This window comes from Jaculus jaculus, chromosome 13 (genome assembly GCF_020740685.1).
Source record: "Jaculus jaculus isolate mJacJac1 chromosome 13, mJacJac1.mat.Y.cur, whole genome shotgun sequence".
Lineage (NCBI taxonomy): Eukaryota > Metazoa > Chordata > Mammalia > Rodentia > Dipodidae > Jaculus > Jaculus jaculus.
In genome coordinates, this window is record NC_059114.1 from 80,596,202 (window position 1) to 80,623,176 (window position 26,975).

At 35.4% G+C, this 26,975-nt stretch overlaps 2 protein-coding genes across 2 annotated transcripts in view; both read left to right on the top strand.

The window, feature by feature from the left end:
- Positions 1–25,039, top strand: part of LOC101605580 (cadherin-10) — a 183,533-nt gene extending 158,494 nt beyond the window's left edge. The window contains exons 6-10 of the mRNA XM_045132161.1: positions 6,023–6,210; positions 7,661–7,914; positions 12,366–12,502; positions 20,621–20,742; positions 24,974–25,039. Coding sequence (XP_044988096.1) covers positions 6,023–6,210; positions 7,661–7,914; positions 12,366–12,502; positions 20,621–20,742; positions 24,974–25,039 — 767 coding nt within the window. The remainder of the gene's footprint in view (positions 1–6,022; positions 6,211–7,660; positions 7,915–12,365; positions 12,503–20,620; positions 20,743–24,973) is intronic.
- Positions 25,040–25,688: 649 nt separating this feature from the next.
- LOC123454077 (cadherin-10-like) overlaps positions 25,689–26,975 on the top strand; it is a 10,452-nt gene continuing 9,165 nt past the window's right edge. Inside the window, exon 1 of the mRNA XM_045132162.1 lies at positions 25,689–25,695. Within this exon, the coding sequence (XP_044988097.1) occupies positions 25,689–25,695 (7 nt within the window). The remainder of the gene's footprint in view (positions 25,696–26,975) is intronic.

A 26,975-nucleotide genomic window follows, 5' to 3' on the forward strand; every position in this document is an offset into this window, starting at 1 on the left:
GTTCTCCGCAGCTTGCACCTTTGTCACGTGTCCCGCTCTTGCGCTGAACCGCGGGCACAGCTGCTCACGCTGCATTTCTGAGCAGCGTGGCTGCTTGTTGCTTCAGTCTGGCATGTCCCAGATTTCAGTTTTCGTGTCATCCGTCTTACCTCTGCAGCACAGCCTGACACGGTTCCAGCCAGGAAAACTCGTTGTTAAATTTTCTCTTCTTTAGGTAATTTGCATCTCCAACATTCTTGCTTTGTAGACAAGGCGTCATGCCCAGTGTTGTGCGCCACTATCTCTTGACTGAACCCTTCGTCTTCCTGAGATGACTTCTGCCCAAGGTTCCTTTCAAAGACCAAGAGGAATTGGCTGATTACGAAACTATCTTCCAGGGGGATCCAAATTTAATTAATGTGGTGAATAGTGTAAGCATTCAAAATAATTTCATCACCCAATATCCCTGACATGGCAAGGTCATTTTTTAAGTTTTTGTTAGAAAGTCTACTGGCATGTTAATCAACTCCCTTGTGTTGAATACTCAAAATTGTATGTCAGTTTTATTTATCATCTAGCTGATAAATCTACAATAAACTTAGTTATCATCTAACTGATCTTACTAGCTGATGTTAATTTTCCATTTAATCCTTGCATTAGTTCTACCTTCAGTGGTTTTATTTTTAATACTGTTACTATTGTGGACATATATCAATAAGTCTTCCATACACAATTATCTTATCATGTGAGTGTTTATGGCAGTCTTCACTTCTTGTTTCTATCTTTGTTTATGGTTTATAAGGATATCATTATATTATATATTGTATATATATTTATAATTTTCACAAATTTAGTTATGCCATATAATCATATATGCCTATTATTCACTTGCTAACTGTAGCTCACACTTTCCATTTTATATTATGCTAATATGTGTGAATATATACTGGTTTATTTATTCCTGACTTGGTTTCACAGGTGCATCCAGTAGCTTTGTTTTCCTCTTACAAGCAATAATTTTATGTTACATTTCTGCACTTGAATCTTTACAAACGTTGATGCTCTCTTAATCTAGTATTTCTTCACAATAGCTTGCCTTATTTTTTTTTCTCTTTCTTACTTTCTTAGGTTGAATTGTATCTTTTTACTGCCCAAAATATGACCTTATTGTTAATATATAACATAGAGAGAAGCTAGTTAAAACAGTATCTAGTTAAGGCCTTAGTTTATCCGGTTGTTTTTAACACAGGCACTTAGAGGCAGAGACGAGACACTTGCAGAGTACAAGTGATAGAAAGAAATTTTTTTTTTTTCACATCAGCCTCAGGAAATCCATAGTGTTCTTAAATCATTGTGCCAAATTTAATTTCTATAAGTTTGCATAGAACTTTCTATTTTATAATATATTTTTAATGTTTGGTATTCTCAGACTAAATTTTCATTCATCAATAGTATAAAAAAGGATCATGGTCTTATTTTGTATTTTCTTGGTTCGGATACAGTGTATTTTTCTCTATCTTTCTGGTTTCTGCCAGTATAAGTAGTGATTTTCTATGATTAACCTAATGTTTCTATTGGGTTATCTATTTTTTTGTTAATCCTTACAGATAAACAAATAATACAGGTACTAAAGCTAATTTTTTTTAATTTATAACAGGTTTTTCTTTCTGTAGATTCTCTTTTGCTCATAGAAATTTTTGAATAAAGATTATTTACTAACTTTGTTAATGAATTTGATATTGTTGTGAACAAATATCTAAGCAGAAACAATGTAAGGCTTTCCTTTTGCCTGTAATTTGAAGGGGAATTTTCAAGACAGGGACAGCAGGGAGACTGGAGCAGAAGAGCTGGTCACATTCCAGTGAGGCCAGGAAGCGGTTCAAGAACAGGAAATGGGGCCAGGCTATGACCCTCACAGCCTGCCCCAGGGAACCCATTTCCACCACCAAGGTTCCACCTCCTAATGGTTCCACAGCCCTCCCATTCCACACCAGCAGCTGGGGTGTAAGTGCTCAAACCCATGAGTCTATTGGGAGGATTTGGCACTAAAACAAAATATCAACCTTTCATTTCATCAAGTTTTATTTATTTATTTTTTTGTTTGTTTTTTCGACGTAGGGTCTCACTCTAGTCCAGGCTGACCTGGAACTCACTCTGTATTCTCAGGGTGGCCTCAAACTCACAGTGATCCTCCTACCTCTGTCTTCCCAGTGCTGGGATTAAAGGTGTGCGCCTCTAAGCCAGGCTCATTTCATCAAGTTTGAACCACTTCTTTGGTTGGATAAGATTTTCATGACTGTAAATCAGTAGTTTATGGCCTGCAATTGTTTTTAAGTAACAAGGTTTTGGAAACGCATTTGTTTAGAGCTGGTATTAAAAAAATGTTATTGTAACCAAAATGATATAGACTCAGGATTTTTTAACTAAAATTGTACATATGTGTACCTGTATATTTATAGACATGTATTCATATATGTATGTATATATGTGTGTATGTACTTATATAGGTGTGTGTATTTTAATATGTGTGTATTGAATATGTACAGGTATATATTTAAATGTACACATTTATATATATACACATCTACATATCTCTAATGCTTTTGACATCAACTATATCTTAAAATTTTTGGCTTGATCATTTTTCCCATTTTTATCATTTTACACATTTACAGCCGTATTTTCAAAGGGCTATGATGCATTTCTCCAGAGATGTTAATGCCCCTTAATGTTTGAAAGGCTCTTGAGGGAGAGAGATATGAGAGGCTGCAGAGAGGGGTTCTGCCAAGCGGTTTAAGTGCAGTTGTTTTCTTGTCAGACACAGATTCTATCTGAGGTAATTTTAGAATGTGCTTTAAAACTCTCTTATGATCTTTTGTGGGTGTGAAACTTGACATTTCTTTCTTTTTTATTTTTTTTTTTGTTTATTTGAGAGAAAGAAAGAGGGAGAGAGAGAGAGAGTGAGAGAGAGAGAGAGAGAGAATGGGCCACCAGGGCTTCTAGTCACTGCAGACAAACTCCAGATCCATGTGCCCCATGTATATCTGGCTTATGTGGCTCTTGGAGAATCGAACCGGGATCCTTTCACTTTACATGCAAATGCCTTAACCACTTAGCCATCCCTCCAGCCCTCTTTCTTTCTTTTTTAGTAAAAGCGTTCTATATCTGTTAAAAATATAGATGACCAAGTTTACCTGAGATCAGAGTATGAATTGAAATTTCTTCCAGAGGTAGTGCGTGTGGAGATTATTCCTTAAAACTCTTGTCATGCTTATTAGATTGTTTTGAGGAAGTATCTTAATCTGTAGCCGAGGCCAGGTGGCGAAACCCTAGGTAGCCCATCCTAAAATGTCCTCAATCTCATGACAATCTTCCTACTTCAGCTCAGTGAACGAATGCTTAGATGACAGGAATTAATCACAATATCTAAGTAGTCCTATTTTATTATGAAGATTTCCTGCAATTTGAAAAAAAAACTCTGAGATTTACCTTTTGGAACTATATCTTCATTGCTTAAAAAAGACATAAAAGGACTCATCATTTGTTTTATATAATGGCACATAACCTCAGGCAAATGGTAATCCAGTTGTCAGCATTTCAAGGTTCTCATCTGTCTTCAATTGGATGACTGTATTTTATACCTTCATATGTACATCTTTGTATAAGTCTAAGGCATTCATTATTTTTTTTCAGTTAAAATATTTGGCTAATGTAACAAGCCAGCATTTTGAAAAAAAAAAGTCTAATATGCTATATTCCATTTAACTTTTAGTTTGTCATTTATCAAATTCTGTACATATAAACTAGTAGAAGCAAGTTGATTTGTTTTAATTTTTTATCATTCCATTAATCTTTGATATTTCATTTAACTTCTGTTTCATGAAGACATTCTTGTCTCACTTTCACTGTAAGCACTCATATTCTACAAACCTCTAAGAAGTCTTAGACCAAATGAGTGTACTGCATGAGCTCAGTATTTGGTCAGCAGGAATGAGTTTCATATTAACGTCATCGAATTCCAGCCCATTTTCCACAACAGTTAAAACAAAATTGCACAACTGTTTTTCAGGCACAACTGTCCAAATAAAGATTTGTACTTATCTCTAATGTCACAGTGTTCCTATGCAAGTTTTTGTTCTGTTATCGTGTAAAATAAACCTGTCATTGAAAAATTCTTAAATATTGTGAGAAAAGTCATAGCAAGTGATAAAAATCTTTTGATGGATAGAGATATTGGACTTCTTAAAGATTGGTTAGCATGTTAAAAACAGCATGCATCTATTGAATTTAATTTATGTTAAAGACATCAAATTTATTGTTTCAAATATTATTATTTAACTTTCTTTTGTCCTGTTTTTGTACGTGTGTGTATCTATGATGTATATAAGTAATGTGTATGTTTGAGCATGTGTGGAGGGCAGAGGATAGCATTCCCGTATTAGCCCTTGCCTCCCCCTCGCTTTGAGACACGTCTTGTTTTCCTTGTTCAGTGGGTCACTGGTCAGGCTAAGGTGTCCATGGCGAACAATAGGAAGAGAGGCTCCAAGTGCTGTTTTATTTGGATGAGGGTATTTTCACGTATTTGGATAAGGTTGTCTTCAGTTAGTTGACTGCTGATTTCCTAATAAGGTGGCACTTGAGCAGTCAATTAAGTGCCATGAGCAAGGAAGACATCAAGATCCACAGGGCTAAGCAATTTCAAGGGGAAAAGGTGAGCAAAGGAAAAGAGAGGTGAAAGACAGTGACCAGGGCAGGACTCACGCACAGCTCCAGCGCCTCTGAGCCATGTTTTCAGATGAGTCACCTCTTCTGAGGCCTCTTTGTCATGGGAAAGCTTCTGGTCATTAAGACATAGCAATAACTTCTCATATTTAGTAAACCTCATGATAACTGTATGTGTGTAGTGGGGAAATAAGTCTGGATGAGAGGGACAGTGTCAGAAAAAGTATATAGAATGAGGAGGAAGTTCTATTTAAGGAAAAATATGAAAAGTTCAGTCTATTTAAAGAAAAAAAAAACATAAAAGGTCTTTTCCTAGAGATGACTGAAGGAAAATTTGGTAATAGAAATATTCACAGTCAATATCATGACAACATATGAAGTTGGAGCTTTGCTTTGTATGTATTAAGGAGAATTCCTTAAGGTTTCTGGGCAAGAAGGTGCTATAAAGAGATGTGAGCTTCCACTTAATTAATCCATCAGAAATCTGCACTTTGCAACCAGGTACTAAGCCATAAATCTCATTATGAGTGTAGGCAGCTCATGCTGGAAGCACAGTTTTGTATGGCAACATCTTAGATAAACTCTTGTTTAGCTCTGAAATAAAACAAAGTTGGTCATAATTCCATGTATTTGAATATGATTATTTTTTTTTGCTTTGGCACTGTGAAGGGCATCTTTATATTTTTCCATAGTCTATCCTGCTGATATGTTGTCACAAGCACAGATAGGACCCTTATACTTGATGGGTGAAATTATGGTGTTTTGAAATGTTTTTTTCTGAAGCTAAAATTAGAGCCATGATGAAATGTAATGTAGTAAAATACTGCATAGAAATACTCACTTCATAACAAGATTTGTGGTTATTGAATACACACATAGGTATCCATCTACACTCAAATCAGATCTGTGTAAATGAAAAAAGAAATGTAGCTAATTTGCCAAACCAGAATCTCTGATATTGTTAAAAGTTGATAATATTCATAATTACATACAGATCCAGATCTGTACTCTCGAAGTTCAGCATTTTCCTCTGAGATTTTAATGTTCTTTTTAATAAGTTTATTCAAAAATCTTGATAAGTCAATATATATCACAGTTTATATATATATATATATATATATTATATATATATAATATATATATAATTATATATATAATATATATATATATAATTCTTTGATGGTCATTGTACTTTTGAATGTTGTACTCATTCTATTGAAGTTTCTATCCATCTGTCCACCCATAAATAAGTATTCCCATCTGTCTGTCTGTCTATCTATATATCTATCTGCATATTCAGATATGTCTTTGTTCTTTACAGACACTATCCATCTCCGGGTTCTCGAATCCTCCCCCGTGGGCACAGCTGTTGGAAGTGTAAAAGCGAATGATGCTGACATTGGGAAAAATGCTGAAGTCGAATACCGAATTATTGATGGTGATGGGACAGATATGTTTGACATAATAACTGAGAAAGACACGCAGGAAGGCATCATCACTGTGAAAAAGGTGCACAGTGTCACCATAAATCAGCATCTAAATGTTTAGAAAATACACATTCCATTACTTACCATGGCTCTTCCTAATCCACATTTGTAACATAGAATATATATGACTGTGAAGTCAAAAAGCTCCTTAGACATTGTGGCTCCATGTTCCTCTGGTTTGCATGTGAAACCTGAGGGTTTTTTTTTTTTTTAAAGCTAGTTAATTTATGTTTAATTATGTTTTTGATCTGTGTTAATAAATATCTGCCCAAAAACATTTTTCTAAAGAACAGTTGATAACTATGATTAGAATATTCCAGCACAGTCGGATGCATAAAAATAGCATGCTATCCAGATGTAAGAACCAGTCATTAAAGTTGCTAATAAAACAGACAGGATGGATTGGGACATAACTTAATCACTCACATTTTCCCTTCTGCTACATAAATTAAACTTTTCTGCTAACATATGTTCAGTGACAGAATTTAAAGGTAACCATTTTTATTGTAGTCAATGGAATTGTTATCTGAAAAAAATAAAATATTTATATATAGGTCTTAATGAAATGTCATGCATAATGCAACCATTGAGGCACTGGTTAACAATAGAACTGTCATGAGATGCCAGTGCGCGTGTTCAGTACATGAACATAGTTGGGAAATGTAGAGCGACCCACAAAGGGAAAGGCAGATTTCTCGTTATAATCAGGAAGTAGCAGGAGAGATAATGAGCCTTTTGATACTCAGACTAAGGAAGAAGATCGAGAAAATCTGAACCCACACTGTGTAATACTTTTCTTTTCTTATTACATAGGTATTTCCTCACTTTATATGTTTTATATTTTCTAATAAATATTAGAAGTTTTATATTATTATTCAAAAAATTATAAAACTTAGATAGTGTCATGAGCCCATTACATTGATGAAAATGCAACATAAACATTTAATGACTAAAGTAAAATAAATGAATTTTTGGCTAGAAAAATTGAACTGTAGCCCAAATCTCACATATACATGCCCACACAAGTATACAACTTACCAGGCCATTTTTCATTAGAAGGCATCACCCTTATGATAGAGGCATTTAGTATTCACCTGAATTTTGCAACAATTAAAATCTTATTTTTATATGCCAAAATAATATTAAAAAGGCACTTAAAACATAAATGGTACTTAGTACATTAAAATACCTTATTTTGAGCCAGGCCTGGTGGCACATGCCTTTATTCCCAGCACTCAGGAGGCAGAGGTAGGAGGAATGCCAGGAGTTCGAGTCCACCCTGTGACTACATAGTGAATTCCAGGTCATCCTGAGATAGAGTGAGACCCTACCTCGAAAAACCAAAAAGAATATATATATAAAAATTAGTGAACAACTTGATAAAGCTCAATCAAGATGCTAAAGTCCAGTATAAATTGGAGGGAAAAATCTTCTGGTTTTCCTCTAATCTGATGCTTGATGTCTGTATTCAGCCCCTTGACTATGAAAGCAGAAGGCTTTACACACTGAAGGTGGAGGCAGAGAACACACATGTGGATCCACGTTTCTATTACCTGGGGCCATTCAAAGACACAACGGTTGTGAAAATCTCCATAGAAGATGTGGATGAACCTCCTGTTTTCAGCAGATCTTCCTATCTCTTCGAGGTGCATGAAGATATTGAAGTGGGCACAATCATTGGCACTGTCATGGCAAGGGACCCAGATTCCACTGCCAGCCCCATAAGGTAACTATGTCCGTGTTTAACATTGATAAGAAAGAGAGATGTGATTCATGCAGAGAGCTGAGATTGTAATACAGCTGCTACAGTGGAGGACGCAAGAGTCTCTGTAAGTTCTGCAGAATTAGACGTGGATTGTCTGTGAATATTTTAGAGCAAGGAATGCACAAACTTTATGGTTTTCATGTTATCACCATGTTTTAGGTTAAAACATAGCTAATTCCATCTGTTTGCCTCTGATGTGTTTGTTATTCTAAGTACTTATGCAGATCCCAGATATGTTGTTGACTGTATTTAGAGTGCAATCAAATTGTTCTATATGCATCTTTGAATTACTGAATGATATGTGAGGTAGAGAAGTGTAAGCAGAAGAATAATTATAATGTTGCCATGCAGATAAATTATGATTTTAGAACCTCTGATTATACTTCAGCCATCACAGATATGAACTTTTTCTGTTTCATTCTTGACACTTGTCTCTATGGCTGGTTTTAAAAGTATTTCCAAAACATATTGCAGTACTGGAGAAAGACAAGAACACTTCAGTGCTGCTTTGCTTGTGTTTCCAGTGGAAATCCTCAAACAGACAAATGTGAAAGGCACACAAAAATGAGAAAGGCTCAACATTTTCAATGGCATTTGCCGTAATAGATTAAGGAAACCTGGTATCTACATTCAGTGCTAATCATTGAAATGAATATTTAATATGTTAGCTTATCACGTGGGTTTGAATTTCATTTGTCTACTTGCTTCTCAGGAAGCTGATTTTGCTTTCATGTGAATGAGTCATATGTGAGTTCCGAGGTTTGTGGTGGAGTTTCTGAGTGAAAATATGTGGCTCGATCCAACTTCGTGTTACTCAGAACCTTTAGTTTCTTATGTCCTGGGGCTCAAGATAGACTCAAGTTAAAAATTCTATAGGTGTAGTTTAATCACCTAATTTTATATAAATACACTTTGTTAATGTCCATGAACAGCCTTCTAGGTTACATACATACAGAGCTCCCATCTGCCAGCAGGGTTTCCAAATAAATGTCTCTTCTCTAATCATTCATCTTCACCTTAATTGCTTCATGCTACCAATTTCCTCTACCTCTCAATTTTTTAGTAACCTATGTGTGTGTTTAATTTTCTCCACAAAATTTTCTTGGCAGAGACCCTAACTGAAGCAGGTTATGTGTTGGGTTCTTGATTGGAAATGGTATTTTAGAAATTATGCATAAATGATTGATGTAATAAATGTAAGTCATATAGTATGGTTATAAAACAAATATATTTCTCAACAAAATGAAACAGATTGCTATTACACATAAAATCTGTGAAAATTTAAAAATTAATTAAAGCTTTCAATAAAGGTTCCAGCATACGGAATAGGATGATAGGATCCATTTGTATCTCCCATATGAAATAAAAGTTATGACAACAGAGTTCATGACGTGCTGGTGGAGATATGTTCTGGGTTTGAACTACTGGGATGCAGAAACACAAATAAATAGTCTTAGATGTTATCATTTGGATAGAATATGTAGGTGCATGTCTTATTTAGTTAATGAAATAAAATAGGAATATTTGTATAAGAAAAATAAGTAATAATATAAAGTCTGCCTTTTGTATTTCTGGATTTTTTTCATCTACTCACATCAATGGAAAATATTTGGGAAAAGATACTTTACTGAAAAGACATAGAACTTTCATGCTATTATTCCTTAAAAAGAAAACTATTTTCATGCCATATTATATAAGGTATAATAAGCAAAGTAAAAATAACTTAAAGTGTGCAAAAGGTTTTATGTACAATGAAAGTAAATGCTAAGTCAAGTTTATAAGGATTTTAAGCATCTGAGAAGTCTACAGAACCATTCCTTCAGTAGATGTCAAGAAAAAAATTATATATTCAAAGTGCTATAATTATTACTGCATTGTATTACAAGATGGCTTACATTAAATATGCCACATTTTTGTCATTTTTTAATTTTTTTGCAAAAATCAGTGTTTACTTAAGTATAATCTCAAAATGTTTTTGAAAAGGAAAATCAAATTTAATACATGATTTTCCAATAGGCAGTTGGAACAAATGCAATGAATCATATTTGAAACTGTTCTTTCTTTAAGGCATTGCCACACAATTTTCACAGTTTCTCTTGACTTCATTAAATTTGAAGACAAGATAGCACTGAGGAAAAAACCAAAAACATATAAAATGGATTTGGAAAAAAAATCAGTAATGCACAAGTGCAGGTATTTTGTGCTAATGTACACACTTGACCTGCATGGCATAGCTCTGCAGAAATGAGGCTCCTTTCCACTTGTTGACATACCAAGAAGTTCAGTGTGATTTTCTTTCATTTAGTAATACTTGCTTATCAGAGTCAGGTAGGGTTCTATTTTCCAAGGCATTCACAGTCTGCTACAGGAGAAGTTTCAACATGAGGGAATCATGTGAAGTTCATTGAGTGGCAGCTAGGGTAGAGTAATGGGTAGAGTGTGAAAGTGCTGAAGGCTAAGCAATTTTATATTTTACTTCTTGTTTTGCATGTATGATTAAGAAAATTTAAATATGATGTCATAAATGACAAGCAGGAGAAGCACAACGTGCTTTAGGTCAATAGAGGCAAACAGCTTCAACTGTAGGAAAATGTGGAAGTCTGTAAAAGTTACGTTAGGTTATCTTTCAATAGGAACTTGCCTTTTAATTAGCAGCTATTTCCAGTGTATGAGTTATAATAGATTACAATGATCTATTTTACTTGTTATAGTAAAACATATTTTGATAAAAAAAAAAAACAACTCAGATTCATTCCACTGGAATAAATGATTGATAAACCTTGGTACTGTGCCTTAAAGTGGCATGCAACAACTTATCTATCGATAACCATTCTATTGCAGAATACTTTATTTTCATACTTTGTTTAATTTTGTCATCTAAAAACCGTTTTCAAAAATTAATTGGAACAAGATAAGGTGAAAGACTTGTATATATTTCCTATTCCTAATCTAGTCCATACTGAGTGTCCTAAAAAATGTTTGCTATCAGATGGGATAATACATATCAAATTAGTAATTACATAGATCATTACTTAATCATACTGTATTAACTACTATGAAGGAAATGTAGGATATTAAGGCTATATAATAGGAGAGCTGGCCTAATTTTGACCATCAAGTCAGTTGTGCTGAGAAAAATATATTTTTTTAAATTTGTTTTCTTGATGTTTTGATGCATATGTGTTACATTTTGATCATATTTACCCCATACGACTCCCCTTTTCCTTCCCTCAATTTCATTGCACTCATTCGACTCATCATTTACCCACCCATGGCTATGCCACAGAAAAGAATGCCAGAATGCCTGTAGTTTAGGTCATTCACAAGGGAGACTGGCCTCTCAATCCCCCTCCCCGTCTATAACAGAATGTTTCCTGGCCCCATCACAGGCAGGGTGTTTGATGTTACCTGCCTCTGCTATGAGTTTATGGTGCAGTGGCCTTCATGTCTGGATACTGGAGTTCAATTGTACTCTATCCCATGCTCCATCTCTTGCATTTGATTTTCTCACTGCCCATCTTCAGTGTTGTTCCGCAAGTATTCAAGAGCATGACCTGTGTATCTTATTCAGGACTGAACACTCATCAACTATTTACTTTCAGCACCTCTGACTGGTTATGACTTTCTGTATTAATCTCCTCCCACTGAAACAAAGATTAGAAACATAAAGCTTTTCTGAACAGGGTTGAGTGTATGAGTAAACTACTCTGTAGATTTAAACATAAATATTTGGGGGATAATTTGACAACATATTGTTTTAGCAATATAGTAATAATAGGCTCTTCCCCAGGATACCTTCTCCCCAGTTGTGGGGTTTAGACCTGGATTACATTATCAGACATTTTGTTACACATATAATATGTTTTATATTGACCAATTCTAATTTTAAAAGGTTTTAAGGTGTATGTTTCATAATGATATAGTTAAGAATATAAAGATACATGGCTATCATGTATGAAGGTACAAAACTCTGTATATTGATGAAAGTAATATTGTCTCCAATATTCAAATTAAGAAAAAGACTGATCTACAAATATTGATCTTGTGTAATACACACCTTGTAGCAGTTTGATTATAACCCTTAATTACCAAGTAAATTTACATGATAATCCAAGTGCATCTAATACATACTTTCTGTTGGTGAAATAGATCAGTTTTTTGACTGCAATAAGAATTAGGCAATGTAATAAATAACAGACATTTGAAAGATTATCATGTGAATGCAAAACAAAGTACCAATTCATGATTTGAGTAAGAAGCATGTATCTGTGACAAACTATAAAGAAGTTTATTGTCTATATCAGGACTGTGTTTTTTCAGTAATTACTAATACTGTGTGCTCTTTGAATTTTGCCAGTTATTCCTGTAATCTATCAACGTCATTGCCTTGTATTTATCTTTACTGTTTTCAGATTTTCTTTGGATCGGCATACTGACCTTGACAGAATCTTTAACATACATTCTGGGAATGGATCACTTTACACATCAAAGCCACTAGACCGTGAACTATCTCAGTGGCACAATCTTACTGTTATAGCTGCTGAAATCAGTAAGATATGAATCATGCTTAATATTTATATATTATGTATATTTTTGCCTAATATGTTTTAACGTATTTGTAGGTTTTTAATTTGCATTAATATATGTCTTACTGCCAGCACAGATTTATTTCAATTTAATTTTAAATGGTTTCTCAAGTGTCAATAGCTTTATTCTATCATTTCTTTTATTTCCACACTAAGGTATTTCCAGAGAAGTAAAAAGGTTACCTCTATTCTCTTAGCTTTACAGAGTCTGAAAATTGGATTAACATTAAGACAAATTGGAGAACGGCATACACATTTATTATGTTTATGTAGCAGGGGAAACTTCACAAGTGAGTGAAGCCCTCACAATTGGCATCACCTAAATGTCCTTATGCTATGATGAGTAAAGAGAGGTAACAGAAAAAATAACTGTTTTCACATATATAAATACATACATACATAATACTTACATACAACTTCATACATATTATATGATGTACATGCATATGTGTATGTATTTGTTCACAATTTTCTTGGCTTCAGTGTCCTGGCCAGGAATATGAATAATGCTATTCTACCATGTTTTGGGAATCTATCAGGGTATGAGAAGGTATCCTCCATATAAGGGTCCTGTTTCCTGATTGATGAAGAAAGAAAGGTCAGATTGCCCCTATTGCACTTGTTTTTTTTTTTTTTTTTTTTTAAGTAACTTTGCAAAAAATAACCCTCATGGAGGATTGCATAACTTGGGGTGATATCTTCTGTCACCCACCTCTTAATGTTGGTCTCTGTCTAGCAGTTTCCTAGGACTTGTCATATTATTCATAGAATTGAACAAAGGTATGCAAGCACTAAAAGTGAAAATAACTTTATCATGAGCAAAGTGATAGTAAAGTTTGTAATACACTGTCAAAGGGAAAACAGGCCACATGAGTAGAACATTTGCAATGGTGCCAAAAAGTTGTTGGTGACTTCTCTTTACAGAAATAGTATGGGATGGATTAATTGCTAAGGTGTAGTTTGGATGGTGCTCTGTGTTGACTGAAAATTTGGGGTTATATAACATCTTCTCTCCTGCATATGCTCCTCCCCAGGATGCATCTAATTTAAACCATGCGCACTCACATCTTCCTATGCATGTGATGATAAATGTGATTTTTCCCTAAAAGTTCTTCTAAACAACTGATCTTACTTCCCTTAGTGTAAATGCACCCCATGTCAGCCCAAGCTAGGGGGTCCTGTGCCACTCTGTTATCAGTTATATTTAAGGACATATTTGCGTAGAAACTGATCACAAATGATGGTGGCAAGGGAGGCCAGACCCATTTCGTTGTTAGGAGTGGGGTATTCTTTATATATGCTATATATGCACATGTGGGTTGAAGGCGGCCAATGAGATGCTAAGAGCATTGTTGGGAAAGGGTGTGTTTGCTGCCAAAGTTGACCAGTGTCAAGAATTGCTAAGCTACTTATATATGCTTTAATTCCTCACTTCAGTATCTAAAAACCTGCATTTCTTATGGACTAATGAAAGTAAGTTAGAACTGGGAAATAAATATATTCTTATTTAATTAATATATTGAAGCATTCAGTGAATTAGGAACTATGGCACGGGTTAAATAATATAATTTAATTCTAGCAATCATATCGGTATTATTTCTCTTTTACAGATGAGAAATATCAAGAGATATGTTGATATAAGTAGGTAACATCAGACAGGATTTTCACCATCGTTTGTGACTTCCATTTATTAAAATGATTACTAAGGAGCCAGGGGTGATTAATAACATAAATCTTTAATCTTAGTACTTGGGAAGCTGAGGCAGGGCAATTTCAAATTCCAGACGAGTCTGAAGTATATAACCTGCTTCATAGTGACAGCATTACCAAAATTCCACAAAGCAAAGGAAAAAAGTTAAGAAATTTCACTTGGGAGGCTGGAGAAATGGCTTAGCAGTTAAACACTTGCCTGTGAAGCCTAAGGACCCCGGTTTGAGGATCAATTCTCTAGGACCCACGTAAGCCAGATGCACAAGGGGGCGCACACATCTGAAGTTCGTTTGCAGGGGCTGGAAGCCCTGGCACGCCCATTCTCTCTCTCTCTCACTCTCTATCTGCCTCTTTCTCTCTCTGTCTGTCACTCTCAAATAAATAAATAAAACAAAAATTTAAAAAAAAAAAAAGAAATTTCACTTGGTAATGGTAGAGCCTTCAACCAGTTGGTTCGAGTGAGCTAGTCAATTCCCAAGTGCAGGGGCATGCATGCACGTTCCAGTCTCTGAGCCCTCAGTGAGCCATCTGTGGAGCAGAGCAGCCGAAGCTCTTCTGACCAGAAATGTTTGTGTGGAAGAACAAAGCCATGGTTAAAGAAAAAAAAAAAAAAAAATTACCCCACAGACTCTACGTCTGAAATACTGTGTCTATGCACAGGTATCAAAGCCAAATTATTTGAAGTACCATCGTGCATTAAAAAGACAAAGACTTGACTAACACAGTGTCTCAGAAGCATGGAACTATTGCATGCAGATCAGTTATTGGAAGCTACAAGTTAAATAATAGATTAAAGGGGTTGGAAACATGGCCCAGCAGCTAATGGCACTTTCTTGCAAGCCTGATAGCCCAGGTTTGATTTGTCAGTAACCATATAAATCCAACAGCATAAAGAGGCATGTGCATCTGGGTTTATTTGCAGTGGTAGTCGGCCCTAGCCTAGCCTGCTAATACTCTCTCTCTCTTCACCCTACCTTATCTTTTTCTCTCTTACATATACATTATCTCTCTCTCTCTCAAATAAAAAAGTAAAATATACTTAAAATTAAAATTTTAAATATATTTTAAATTTAAAATAAGAAATATTTGAAATATATTTAAAAAGTAATAGATTGAGATTTCACAATCACTTTGGCTTTGACCTATAGATTAACCCCTAAAAGACCCAGCTATATACAGACCAATATAAATGGCAATGCCTTTTAAGTCTACCTGCTGATTTGTGAACTTTTTTTTTTTTTTTAAGGACAGCTTACATTTCTTTGTCTCCCTATCCAATAATTTGGACATTGCAAAATCTGATTGTGCACCCTGCTTAGTTCACGATGCTTATTCAGGCCCACTGAGCTTGGAATTGCATTTTCTATTTCAGATACTTTGAGAAACTTAACTTCTAAAGCTAGTTGAAATAATTGTGATTCTGTAAAAGCTAAGCCAATTACTTCTTCTTAAGCACTGAGCCTATTTTTGCCCTTAAGTGGAATCAGTATGAGAAGGAACTGCTGGAAACGATGCCCCCACCTTGCCATCCTCGAACAGTCATGGTCCCATTACGCTGTTCTGCACATTAAGTGCAATGAAGGAGGATGGGGAAGAGCAGATAGGGAATCATTTTACTAGACCATAAACACTGGTTTTATCGTGTGTCACGCACCAAGACTGAGCAGGACAGAAGGAAGTATGATTTTGATTCTTACCAATGTGTTTCCAGGACCTGACGCTAACAGTTTAATTCTACACTGCACAGCAATATATTACACCATGTGGCAAGTACTCTCTGCTGCAGGTAATTATTTAGTGCATCATACCATGACATAATTCTTTTTTTTTTTTTTTCTTCTTAAAAATATTTTAAAGCACCAGATGGAAAAAAAAATCTAAATTTAAAGTCGCAATCGCTGAATTAATAATAAACTTGGGATTTTAGAACAGTTACCTGCAGAAGCCAGAAGTCCATTAATTCCATCTGAGAACTCATCATCATTGCAATACACTGGAAATACAGTAGAAAAATGAGTGAAGGAGTACATTAACTGTGCCTCCTAGTTCAGTAGCTACAATTCTTCCCTGAAGCAAACATCTTTTGAAAGCCTAGAGTTTCAAGAGCACAATGACTGTGTTCCTCTTTTTGGAGGCATGGAAAAGCTTTCACGGCAGAGGAATGCCCTGTCCTTACCAAGTCCATTCTGAGATCCTTTATTGGTGAGGCCTTCTTCTATTGTATGGTTTCCCCAAAGGACACTAAGGGAGACTTGTGTGTAAATAGAAGCCAGTCTGCTAGGTATAACTCTTCCTTGGAATGCATTGTATTCTTATTTATACATAAGCTGTAGCATCTGCCAGCCGAGAAAGATTAGTGTAAGCAGTGTTTCTGAATAGACCACTCCAGGCCCGCCTCTTTATAAAGCACATTCATCCCTGTGGATTTAGCTTTTGATTCAAAGAGCCTTGACTTATTTGGAAAGAGACTGAAGAGCCTTCCTATTGTGTTCAAGAAGGCTCTGACAAGGCAACTTTTTATGTCAGAAACTTTCTGTCCCTCTGGCTTCTCTGGCATAATTTGTCAGTGGAAGACTGACAAAAAGGGGGTATTTTTCATGTCAAGGCTTAATATTGAAAATAAATAAATATTATGGCTGTGTCCACTCACACTCAGCAGGCAACAAAGCAGATTATAGAAATGGTTTCATTACATCCCCTCACCTCTCAGCAGTCAAGGGTCCACTCGTACTGGGATACACTGCTGGATGTTAGCAAATGAGCTACGAATGATGGAGGTGGGGACATGATACAATTTCTTTTCTTTTTTGTTTCTTCCCCTCTACTTCTTCACAGTACACTCCTCTTCAGACCGATGTAAGCCACAAAAAACTCGTTATCACCCTTTATTATGGGGAAAATAGCATAAGCTCTTATGCAATATAAGGAGTGAAGAGGGTACCCTAGTGATACTCATGATGATGGTAACTCTATATTTAATGAATATAGAGTCCTAGTCTTTAAACAGATGATTTGAGAATACATTTTTTTTGTCTAATTTTACAAATAACTCTCATGAGATTGGAAGGTCTCCTTTGAAACATTTTGAGTAAATTGAGGCATTGGAGAGGTTGAGCACATTTACCAAGATCAAGATACCTGAGTGGTGGACTGGGAAGCCTCACACCTGAGTTGGACTTCAGAGGGAGAACTGGCACACCAATAGATGCATATGACGTAGTAAGATACTGGCGCACATGAACTTAAATTGTGTAGACTAGATGCACATAGGAGAAAAGGAGATTCAATTAAGATAGAGGGTTGAACAGGGAATACATTTTACATTTTCTCTTGGAAATATAAGGGGAAGATAAGTGTATTTTTAATAGATGTATATCCTTCTTAGTCTTACTTTTTAGTATTTTAGCCTTGTACACATGCCTGTATTTAAAATAGCAGCCTTGGGCTGGAGAGATGTCTTAGCGGCTAAGGCACATGCTTGTGAAGCCTTAAGGACCCACGTTTGATTCTCCAGGTCCCACATAATCCAGATGCACGTGGTGGCACATGCATCTGGACATCATTTGCTGTGGCTAGAGGTCCTGGCATACCCATTCTCTCCCTCTCTCAGTCTCTAATAAATAAAAATAAATTCTTTAAGAAATAAAAATTTTAAAAAACAGCCCTATATATTACTTTGAAGAAGTATAGGTTTATTGATTTATTAAAATGCAATGATGATTTTTATTAGAAATACACAGCATATTTATAAAGGACATTATCTTTTGTGATTTTTTGAATTTTTAAGAAAAACTAATTTCCTAAGGGTTAATAATGATAACAATACTATGATGAGCCTTGTTGGGTGAGTTTTAAGTCTATTTCTGTGATGAGCTCTCAGGAGCCTCTGGATCTCTGCTTTGATAGGTGTGGAGTATCCTCAGCGTCAGTGTCCTTCACCCTGGAGCTGACTGTCACATCACCATGGAAGCAGTACTCTTGTTCATCTCCCGAATTCCTCTATGGTTTCACCAGGGCCTTGGCTGAGAAGCAAGGGGTGGTTTATCTTCTCTGCTCAGAGTAGGTTAAATGGGATAAGCATTATTAATTCAGGAGGGAGATTTTGATACATCAACTAGTGGGAGCCTTCATTGGAGAACATAATCTTTGTCTTCATAGGATTTTGACCTGGTGACCAGTTCCAGATATGGGTTCCTTTCCACTGAGTGGATGTCTTAGCCAGTCAGAAAGCTATGGGTTACCACCAATGCTGTGTGCCACCATTGTACTGGTGTGTACGTCTTGTCAGGCTGGTTGTTTCTGAGTAGCTTAGACCCCTGACTGCTCACACACTTGTTGGCCTCTTTCCCCCAGTAGTTCATGTAGTGCTTTCCAGCACTATTCAGGCTGCCTTGGGACTGACTCTCTTCTGGATTCCAGCCAGGTGTCTCTGTGTTCTGTGCTAACAGCAACAGGGTCTTACCTTTTACCTCAGTTGGGCAATTAAGTACTTTGACAGAAGCCTGTCTTGTTTCGGGGTCCTCTTAGGTGTCTGTGATCAGTTTTGGCCTGTAACTCCCAGTACCCGAAATGGGTGCTACTCCTGTTGAGCTGTTGATTAGAAATTCATTTTAACTTACCTATAAGAACGTGAATATTGCATCTATTGATGAGGCACCATCAAATGTCTTGTATGTACATGTGTTGGCAAATATATGTGTATCCTCAAGCACAATTACCTTGATTGCAAACACTTTTAAAATCTTTTCTTCTTGATTTTTGAAATATAGAGTATATTATTATCTGGAGTGGCTCTACTGTGATTTTACCTGTTTCTTAGCATTTATTAATCAAATTCTGATCCTTCTACCAGCTCCTCTTCATTGGAGCCACTAGAAATTGCCATGTTGCTTCCAACTTACATGGGAACTGATGTTTTATTTCTTATATTACTTAGGTTATATGGTTCCTGTCTCCTGTGCCTGCCTTACTCCACCTATCATAATGATTTACCTTTCCATCCATTTTGTCTCACATGATTTTATTCATTGTTTTGATAGATGTATATTATTTTGTTGCATGTAGCCATCACATTTTTCTCTATTCAATCCTATCTTGGTGGACAGGCTGCATTTCTTGCCTATTGTGACTAGTTTTTCCAAGAACATGGGAGTGCATATGTCATTTGAAGTGCCTTTGTTCTCTTGTGGAGCTTTCTACCTTGACTCTGGCAAAGTTCATATGGAGTTCCTCTTTATACTCAGGTTGAGGAGTTGGCATTATGAAGTTTGAGTGACTAACTCAGTTGAGTTGTTAATGTCAAAATTGCCAAATGTCATTACAACTGTTTTAAATATCTTTAAAAGTAATAATACATTATGAAAAACACAAGGATTTTACTAAAGGTAATCTACATGTGCACTGATACTTTTAAGTGTCATTTCCCAAACAGTGTATTAAAATATTCCATGTAGATATTTTGATTCTTTTAATTTTACCATTGTAGCAAAAGAAATCATGACCAATATGGTATTCAGTGTAGTGGAATGAACACTGGAATACTAAATGGATATATAAAATTAAGCTTGGGATACTTAAAATGGTATCAGCAACGAATATATTAAAATACTTCAACTAGATATTTCATAATTAATTTTCCAGTCTATTTATAAAATTATTATCCATATAGTAGCATTTTCAAAAGGATATTTAAAGCTGGAGAGAGAGATGGCTTAGCAGTTTAGGCACTTGCCTATAAATACAAAGGGCCCAGGTTTGATTCCTCAGGACCCACATAAGCCAGATGCACAAGGTGGCGCACAAGGTGGTGTCTAGAGTTCATTTGCAGTGGCTGAAGACCCTTTCTTTAATTAATTAAAATAAATATTTTTAGAAAGAGAGATGTAAAATGAGCTATTGGAATACATTTTCACTTGTAAGATAATCTAAGTAATAGGTTAAAATATAGCAAGTGCCAGTTAGGTGCTAGTGACCTTGGGGAAGTGATTAATCTATTTTTTAGCTGATTCTTCATCTAAAAATAGTTAAAAAAATGAAATGGCAATCATATACAGCAAGAATTTAATAACACTTCCTCTCATGGAATTGGACAGTTGGGACACAAATATAATATGAGCTCAATTATACTGGGTTGTATTTTAAAAAGATTTTACAAAATAATAATAGTACCCCTGTGCCTAATAAAAAGGGAATTCATGACTATTTAATTAGAGTCTTCAATGATTTTCTTTATTGCGTTTACTCATTATGATGGGACAATGAATGTAATGCTTACTTGTATGTGAGCTCTTAATGTCTACAAAATGCCCATATAAATTAAATCTAGTGCACAAATGTGTTTTCCTAAACAATTTTTTCCTTCCCTTTTCCAGATAATCCCAAAGAGACAACTCGTGTAGCTGTTTTTGTGAGGATTTTGGATGTTAATGACAATGCCCCACAATTTGCTGTTTTTTATGACACTTTTGTATGTGAAAATGCCAGACCAGGACAGGTGAGCAACCAGAAAACTGAAAATTGGAGTTGATTATAGATGTCAGTTAAATGTGTTTTGGGGAGTAATGAATAAGCATGGAAAGGAACATGCATTTTTTTCTCCCTATAATATTGCAAAAAGTGACTGATGTGTAGAGAATTGCAGTTATTTTACATGGAAGTGTACCAGTTTTCATAGTTTACTTGTAAAGTTCTAATGCAAAGATCAGATACTGTCATTTCCACAAAAGTTGGGAATTGGAAAATAACTTTAATATTTAAACTTGTGCCATTTATCAGTATTTAAGCTGATAAATGTTAATGACATGAGAGGAGATGTCACAGCACTATTAGGGTCAGAGACCAGGCCCTTATATACTGACAACACCTTGTTCTCAATTTGCCAATAAAACAGACAGAGATAGTGAAAAGCAGAAAATGGAGATTTAATCAACATCGCTTCATTGGGAAGATAAGTGAATAAAGAGGTCTAGTGATTACCACCACCCCATAGTCCGTCTTTGGTTCTGCCATGAGGGGTTAGATTTAAGGAGAGGACGAGAGGTGTACATAAGCAAGCAGTCTTGGCCAAGGTGTAGTCCTGCCTATCACTGACCCATCTCAGTCTAGCCGACAGTCATTTTCAGTAAGGTGATCTGACACATTGTCAAAACAGTAATTTTGGTGGGAAGACAAGGCTTCAGGCTTTGCTACCTCCCAACATGAGACTCCAATGGGAATTGCAGCTTCTTGGGATTCTTCATTCTAATTGTCTGAGAGCTAAAGTAAAAGACATAGTGCTTTCATTGCTTCCCTGATGGTTACAGTGAAAATTGGGAAAATCCCGAGAAAAAAGAAGTGTGGGATCGATGAAAATTCAATCAACATTTGCTCATATGGAAATACATTTTGAAGTAAGGCAGCTGACCGCCATGTCTATGAGCTCTTGCTTTTCATAGTTGCAGCAGTTAATGACTTCACTTTAGTCCTTTATAACATTCTCCGTCAGCTATGTTGATAATCATTTAAATCTTTTCCTAGGCAGACTCATTTTGTCATTTGAACAGTGCCAGCATATATGGCTGAAAGAAATGCTCTTAATTGGTTTGAGTGCTATCCTCACAGAAGGAAACTACATGTTATAAATAATAATTGGAAATCGAAATGTGTTTTATTAAAGAAAGAGAAGCCATTGAGAAACTGTATTGTGTTTTGACATCATTTAATGCTTTTATAAACATCAATGTCATTGTTACATTTTTATGCAAATTGTATTCTGGAATAACTCAAATTCTTTCTTTTGAAGATTATAACAGGAATTCAATAGCCTGTCTATTGTTTGAAATGGTAAAATTGCTGCAATTGGAGTCTTTTTTATTTGAAATGTTATGGAAATGTTTATTTCTGAATATTGAAACGGCTTAGCTGCTTCCAACTTTGTTCTTAATGAAGCAGTGTCTGCCCTAAAAATACCACTCCAAGTAGTCCTCTGCCTGGCAGGCGCAGCATGATATAAGTTAAAAATCTTTTCTGTAAGAGATAAATTATCCACTTTACTGCTGCAGCGTGTATTGCTCCCTCTATGATTATTCTATTTCATTTTCAAGAGACAACTGTTCAGACCATTTGAGTCATAAATGCTGATCTGCCCATGTATTCACAATGTATTGATTGTGCTTACTTCCTCTCTCTTTAATGATAGCTTATCCAATAATGTCTCCAGACTTTCTGGACATCTCAGAGGTAGAATATTGTTGACAAATGATCAACTGAAAGATGGATTTAATATCCTAAAATGTAGCCAAAAAGATCAACTTGAACAAAGAACATGATGATTTTTTTTTTTTACCCTGCTACATGTAGATCTGTTTTCCATATAAGTTTTATTATTTCTAGTTAGTTGTATGTCACTTTGGTTGGATGCCCTAAATAATACCTCCACATAAGCAAAAGTGTTGCATATGAAATGATATGGTCAGGTGGCACACATCCACAATCCTTGCACTTCGGAGGTGAAGCTAGGAGGATCATAAATTCAAGTCTGCATCTATTACATTTGATTCTGTCTCCAAAAAAAAAGTGTGGGAAATAGAATTTGGGGTTACAGAGTTTGTTATCCTGCTTTTCTCTAGGAAAATTGGAGCATGTGAGTATAGCAGAGGTTTGGGTATTCCGGAAAAGGCCTTAAACTCCAAACCTGGAATTATTATTTTTGTTGTTCTTTTGTTTTTGTTTTTTTGAGGTAGGGGCTCACTCTGGTCCAGACTGGGCTGGAATTAGCTATGTAGTTTCAGGGTGTCCTTGAATGCTCAGCGATCCTCCTACCTCTGCCTCCCAAGTGCTGGGATTAAAGGCGTGCACCACCACCCCAGGCAAACCTTGAATTCTTATGTGTTTTAACAAAGAATCAGAATAAACCGACTGAGAAGGATAGTATTTATTGTATTACCTTTACTCAGGGAAGTCAAGGACAGAGTATGAAATAGGAATGCATGCACCCACGTTCATGTGGGAGTTGAATGTGAGCCTGGGGAGAATGTCAATAGGGATTTTATAAAAAGTTCTGTGCTTTAAAAGCAAATTAAAAGGGTGAAAAAAAAAAAACCAACGGCATTACCATGGGATATTGTTTATAATCATGGAAGTTGTTAATAAAATAATAACAAATTTAAAAAAATTTAAAAAAAACAGTATCCTTTTCCACTTTGGCATCCAGGCCACCAGAGTAGAAAGGGCATGGTCTCACCTGTGTTGTGGCCGCTGAGACTCAGGCATAAAGAGATGAACTCCCAAGAAGCTATTGGGGTTAGCGGACTGTCTCTGGAAGAGGGTGGCACACCTAGGTACAGCTGTAGAGCATATTGACCTGGGCTCAGAAGAGGGGTCCAGACACACACACCTGGGTAAGGAGAGAGAGAGAGAGAGAGAGAGAGAGAGAGAGAGAGAGAGAGAGAGAGAGAGGGGGAGGGAGGGAGGGAGGGAGGAGGGAGGGAGGGAGGGAGGGAGGGAGGGAGGGAGGGAGGGAGGGAGGGAGGGAGGGAGGGAGGGAAGGAGATGACTGGATGAGACTGGAGCAGAAGTTTAATTTCAGAGTTTGGCTGCAGCAGGCCAATGACATCTGAAGATTTCTCTTGTGAGCCCTTCCCTAAGTGTACTTAATTTATAATAAAGCTATCTAACTCATAGAACTTCTGAATATGCTTTAGTTATTAACAGAGTACTGTAGTCCAGATAATAGCTATAAAAATTGTGAGCACTAAATAGCACTGAAACCTATAGCATCACACACAATTCTGTTCCTTTGGTGTGTGCACAAATTGATTAGAGAGAAATAAAATACACCTCTTCCTCCTCCTTTGCCTTCCCTGGCCTCACCCATTCTTTGATATAAGTAAGGAGGTGTTTAACTGAGATGGATGTGGCTTTCTTGTGTCTAAACTGAACTCCTAAACTCCTCCTCACATTTTGCTTCTCAAGGAGACATACTGGAAGTGGAAAGATGCCTGCTCCTCTTCCCATTTCTCTCACTTTCACCTGCTCCTTCAGACAGTAAATGTGTGTGTGTGTGTGTGTGTGTGTGTGTGTGTGTGTGTATAATCCAGTGCAAAGAATTAGCATTTAAATTTCAAAAAACATTTCTTAAGAGATCTGTGTGGCATACCAATGCTTACATTTACTCTTCAGTAGTATCTAAGCAACTATCCAAGTCAAATACCCATTGATAACTCAAGTCAAGCCAAGTATGGGCTGCATTATAAAATTAAGATAACCAAAGCACAGTTTACACAGAGCAACTATGCTTAATCCGCTAGTGAAAATTCATGATTTTACCAGAAAGAAAAGGATATTTGTCACAACAAGACAAACTATTTTTCTCACAGAAAAGGTTAAACTATATTGAACATGTTTGTTTTTCTTGCTTTGAGCATAATAAAAAAATTCACACAACATTCCATAATATCATGACCACTGAACTACCCTAAAAATAATCAAAGACAGAAGAAAATTAAAAACATAGAAGTAATTACATTATGGCTATGGATGAAAACTAAACTACATGTTCTTCCTCATAGCTCATAATATTGGCCATCCAGGTGGTTTCCTTGTTTCTTCATTGTACCAAATTATCTTAGTGGGATTGGTTTAAATCAAATTTCTTTCCAATAAATGTAATGAGTGCTTATGTACAGAACCAGAGGAATCATTTTGTTTAATTCTTGTCTATTCCTGATGTCTGATGTTCATTGTAGCTATTTTATCAAGAGAACAGTATTGCAATTTTTATTGTAAAACTGAAAATGGAACAAATGGATTGACAGGAAAATTTGGGACATTAAGAAGCCCATTACTCGGTAGGCTAGAGAGATGACTAAACAGTTAAGGTGTTTACCTCTAAAGCCTAAAGACATAGTTTTGATTCCCCAATATGCATATAAGCCAGATGAACATGAACAAGGTGGCAGATGTGTCTGGAGTTTGTTTGCAGTGTCTAGAGGTCCTAGCATGCCCAATCTCTCTCTCTCTCTCTCTCTCTCTCTCTCTCTCTCTCTCTCTCTCTCTCTCTTTCTTTTCTCTCTCCCTCACATAAATAAATGTAAAGTAATTTTTTTAAAATTGAAAAAAAAGATTTCGATCTCAAGACTACAAGTTAGGTCCTAAAGAAAAATAAAATAAAATAATTTGTATAGCATGTATCTTTGTTCGTAACAGAGGCTACAGAAGCTATTGTCTTAATGTTATATTTTAATGTGATTGAGATGCTGCCATTAATATCAATTTAACTTAGTACTTTTATGACATTTAGTAATGTATCAATTAACCACTCATCTCTTCTGAATCAATGGTGCCATATCTTTGATTAAAAAAATACATTCTGAGGATTTTAAGTTAACTTTATAATTTCCTTTCCATTTATGTAAAGATATGGACATAGTCCTCATAAATTTATTATTTTAGTCTATGAAAATGAACTGTAAACTAGGTTTTAGTCACAGTGGTGTTATTTTGAGACATGTAGTTTCTCTTTTCAAAGACCATTAGCTCTATTTTTAAATTTCTACTATTTTGATCCTCTTAATGACTAAGAATTCCTAATTGTCTATCATAATTCTTGATGTGCTAATTCAATTCTGACATATATTTACTCTTAAAAGTATAAATTTCAAATAGTGTATACTTGGCAGTCTAAGGTTAGCCATGAAATATTTTGGGAATGAATTAATTATTCTTTACTACCATAATTTACCACTAGTTGTACATTTTTTCTTTCATTCATGCATTTGTACTACAATTTATTTTAGTAATTTTCATTTCACTTTATGTTATTACAATTTATAGTTAGTCAAGTGTATTTTAAAACCTTTTTTTAAAAATAATTCCAAAATTAAAGTGATTTTTTTTCATTTTTTATTTCTAATGAGTTTATAACTTTGTGGGACTTAATTAAGTTTCTTGGATTTCTTTGACCGAATAATTAGAATTGTAATAAACAGGTTAGTACCTCAAATTTATCACATCATAACCCATTCTCTGAAGAAAATATTTTAATAGAATAATTGTTATAATTTCTTCATTTTCCAATTAGTTACATAATGTTTTAAACTTGAAATTCTTTGTAAAAGCCACAAAATATTGACAACATATATTTCCACAAAATATGTATTGAATGCTAATATTTTAATCAAAAGTATGTTCCTTTGGCCAGGTGTGGTGGCACATACCTTTAATCCCAGCACTTGGGAGGCTTAGGTAAGAGGATTCCTGTGAGTCCAAGGCCAGCCTGAGACTACATAGTAAATTTCATGTCAACCTGGGCTAAAGTGAAGCCCTATCTTGAAAAACAAAACACAAAGAAAACTATATTTTATTTAGCTATATATAATTTTGAATATTTACACTATTATAAATATGTACCATTGTTTGAAAGACTTTTCAAAATAAAAATATGAAAACTTATTCAGTATACATGTTCAAATGTAATTAGACTATACTTCCAAACATCACATCTGTTACTTATTTAATGGTCATTTGTACAATGTTAATTTTTTTTTCAGTTTTTTAAGGTAAGGTCTCACTCTAGTCCAGGCTGACCTGGAATTCATTGTGTAGTCTTCTGAAGATGACCTCAAATTCACAGCTTTCCTCCTACCTGTACCTTCTGAGAGCTGGGATTAAAGGTGTATACTACCATGTCTGACTTAAAAAAAAAAAAAAATTATACAAAATATCCAAAGCAAGGACAACACATTAAAT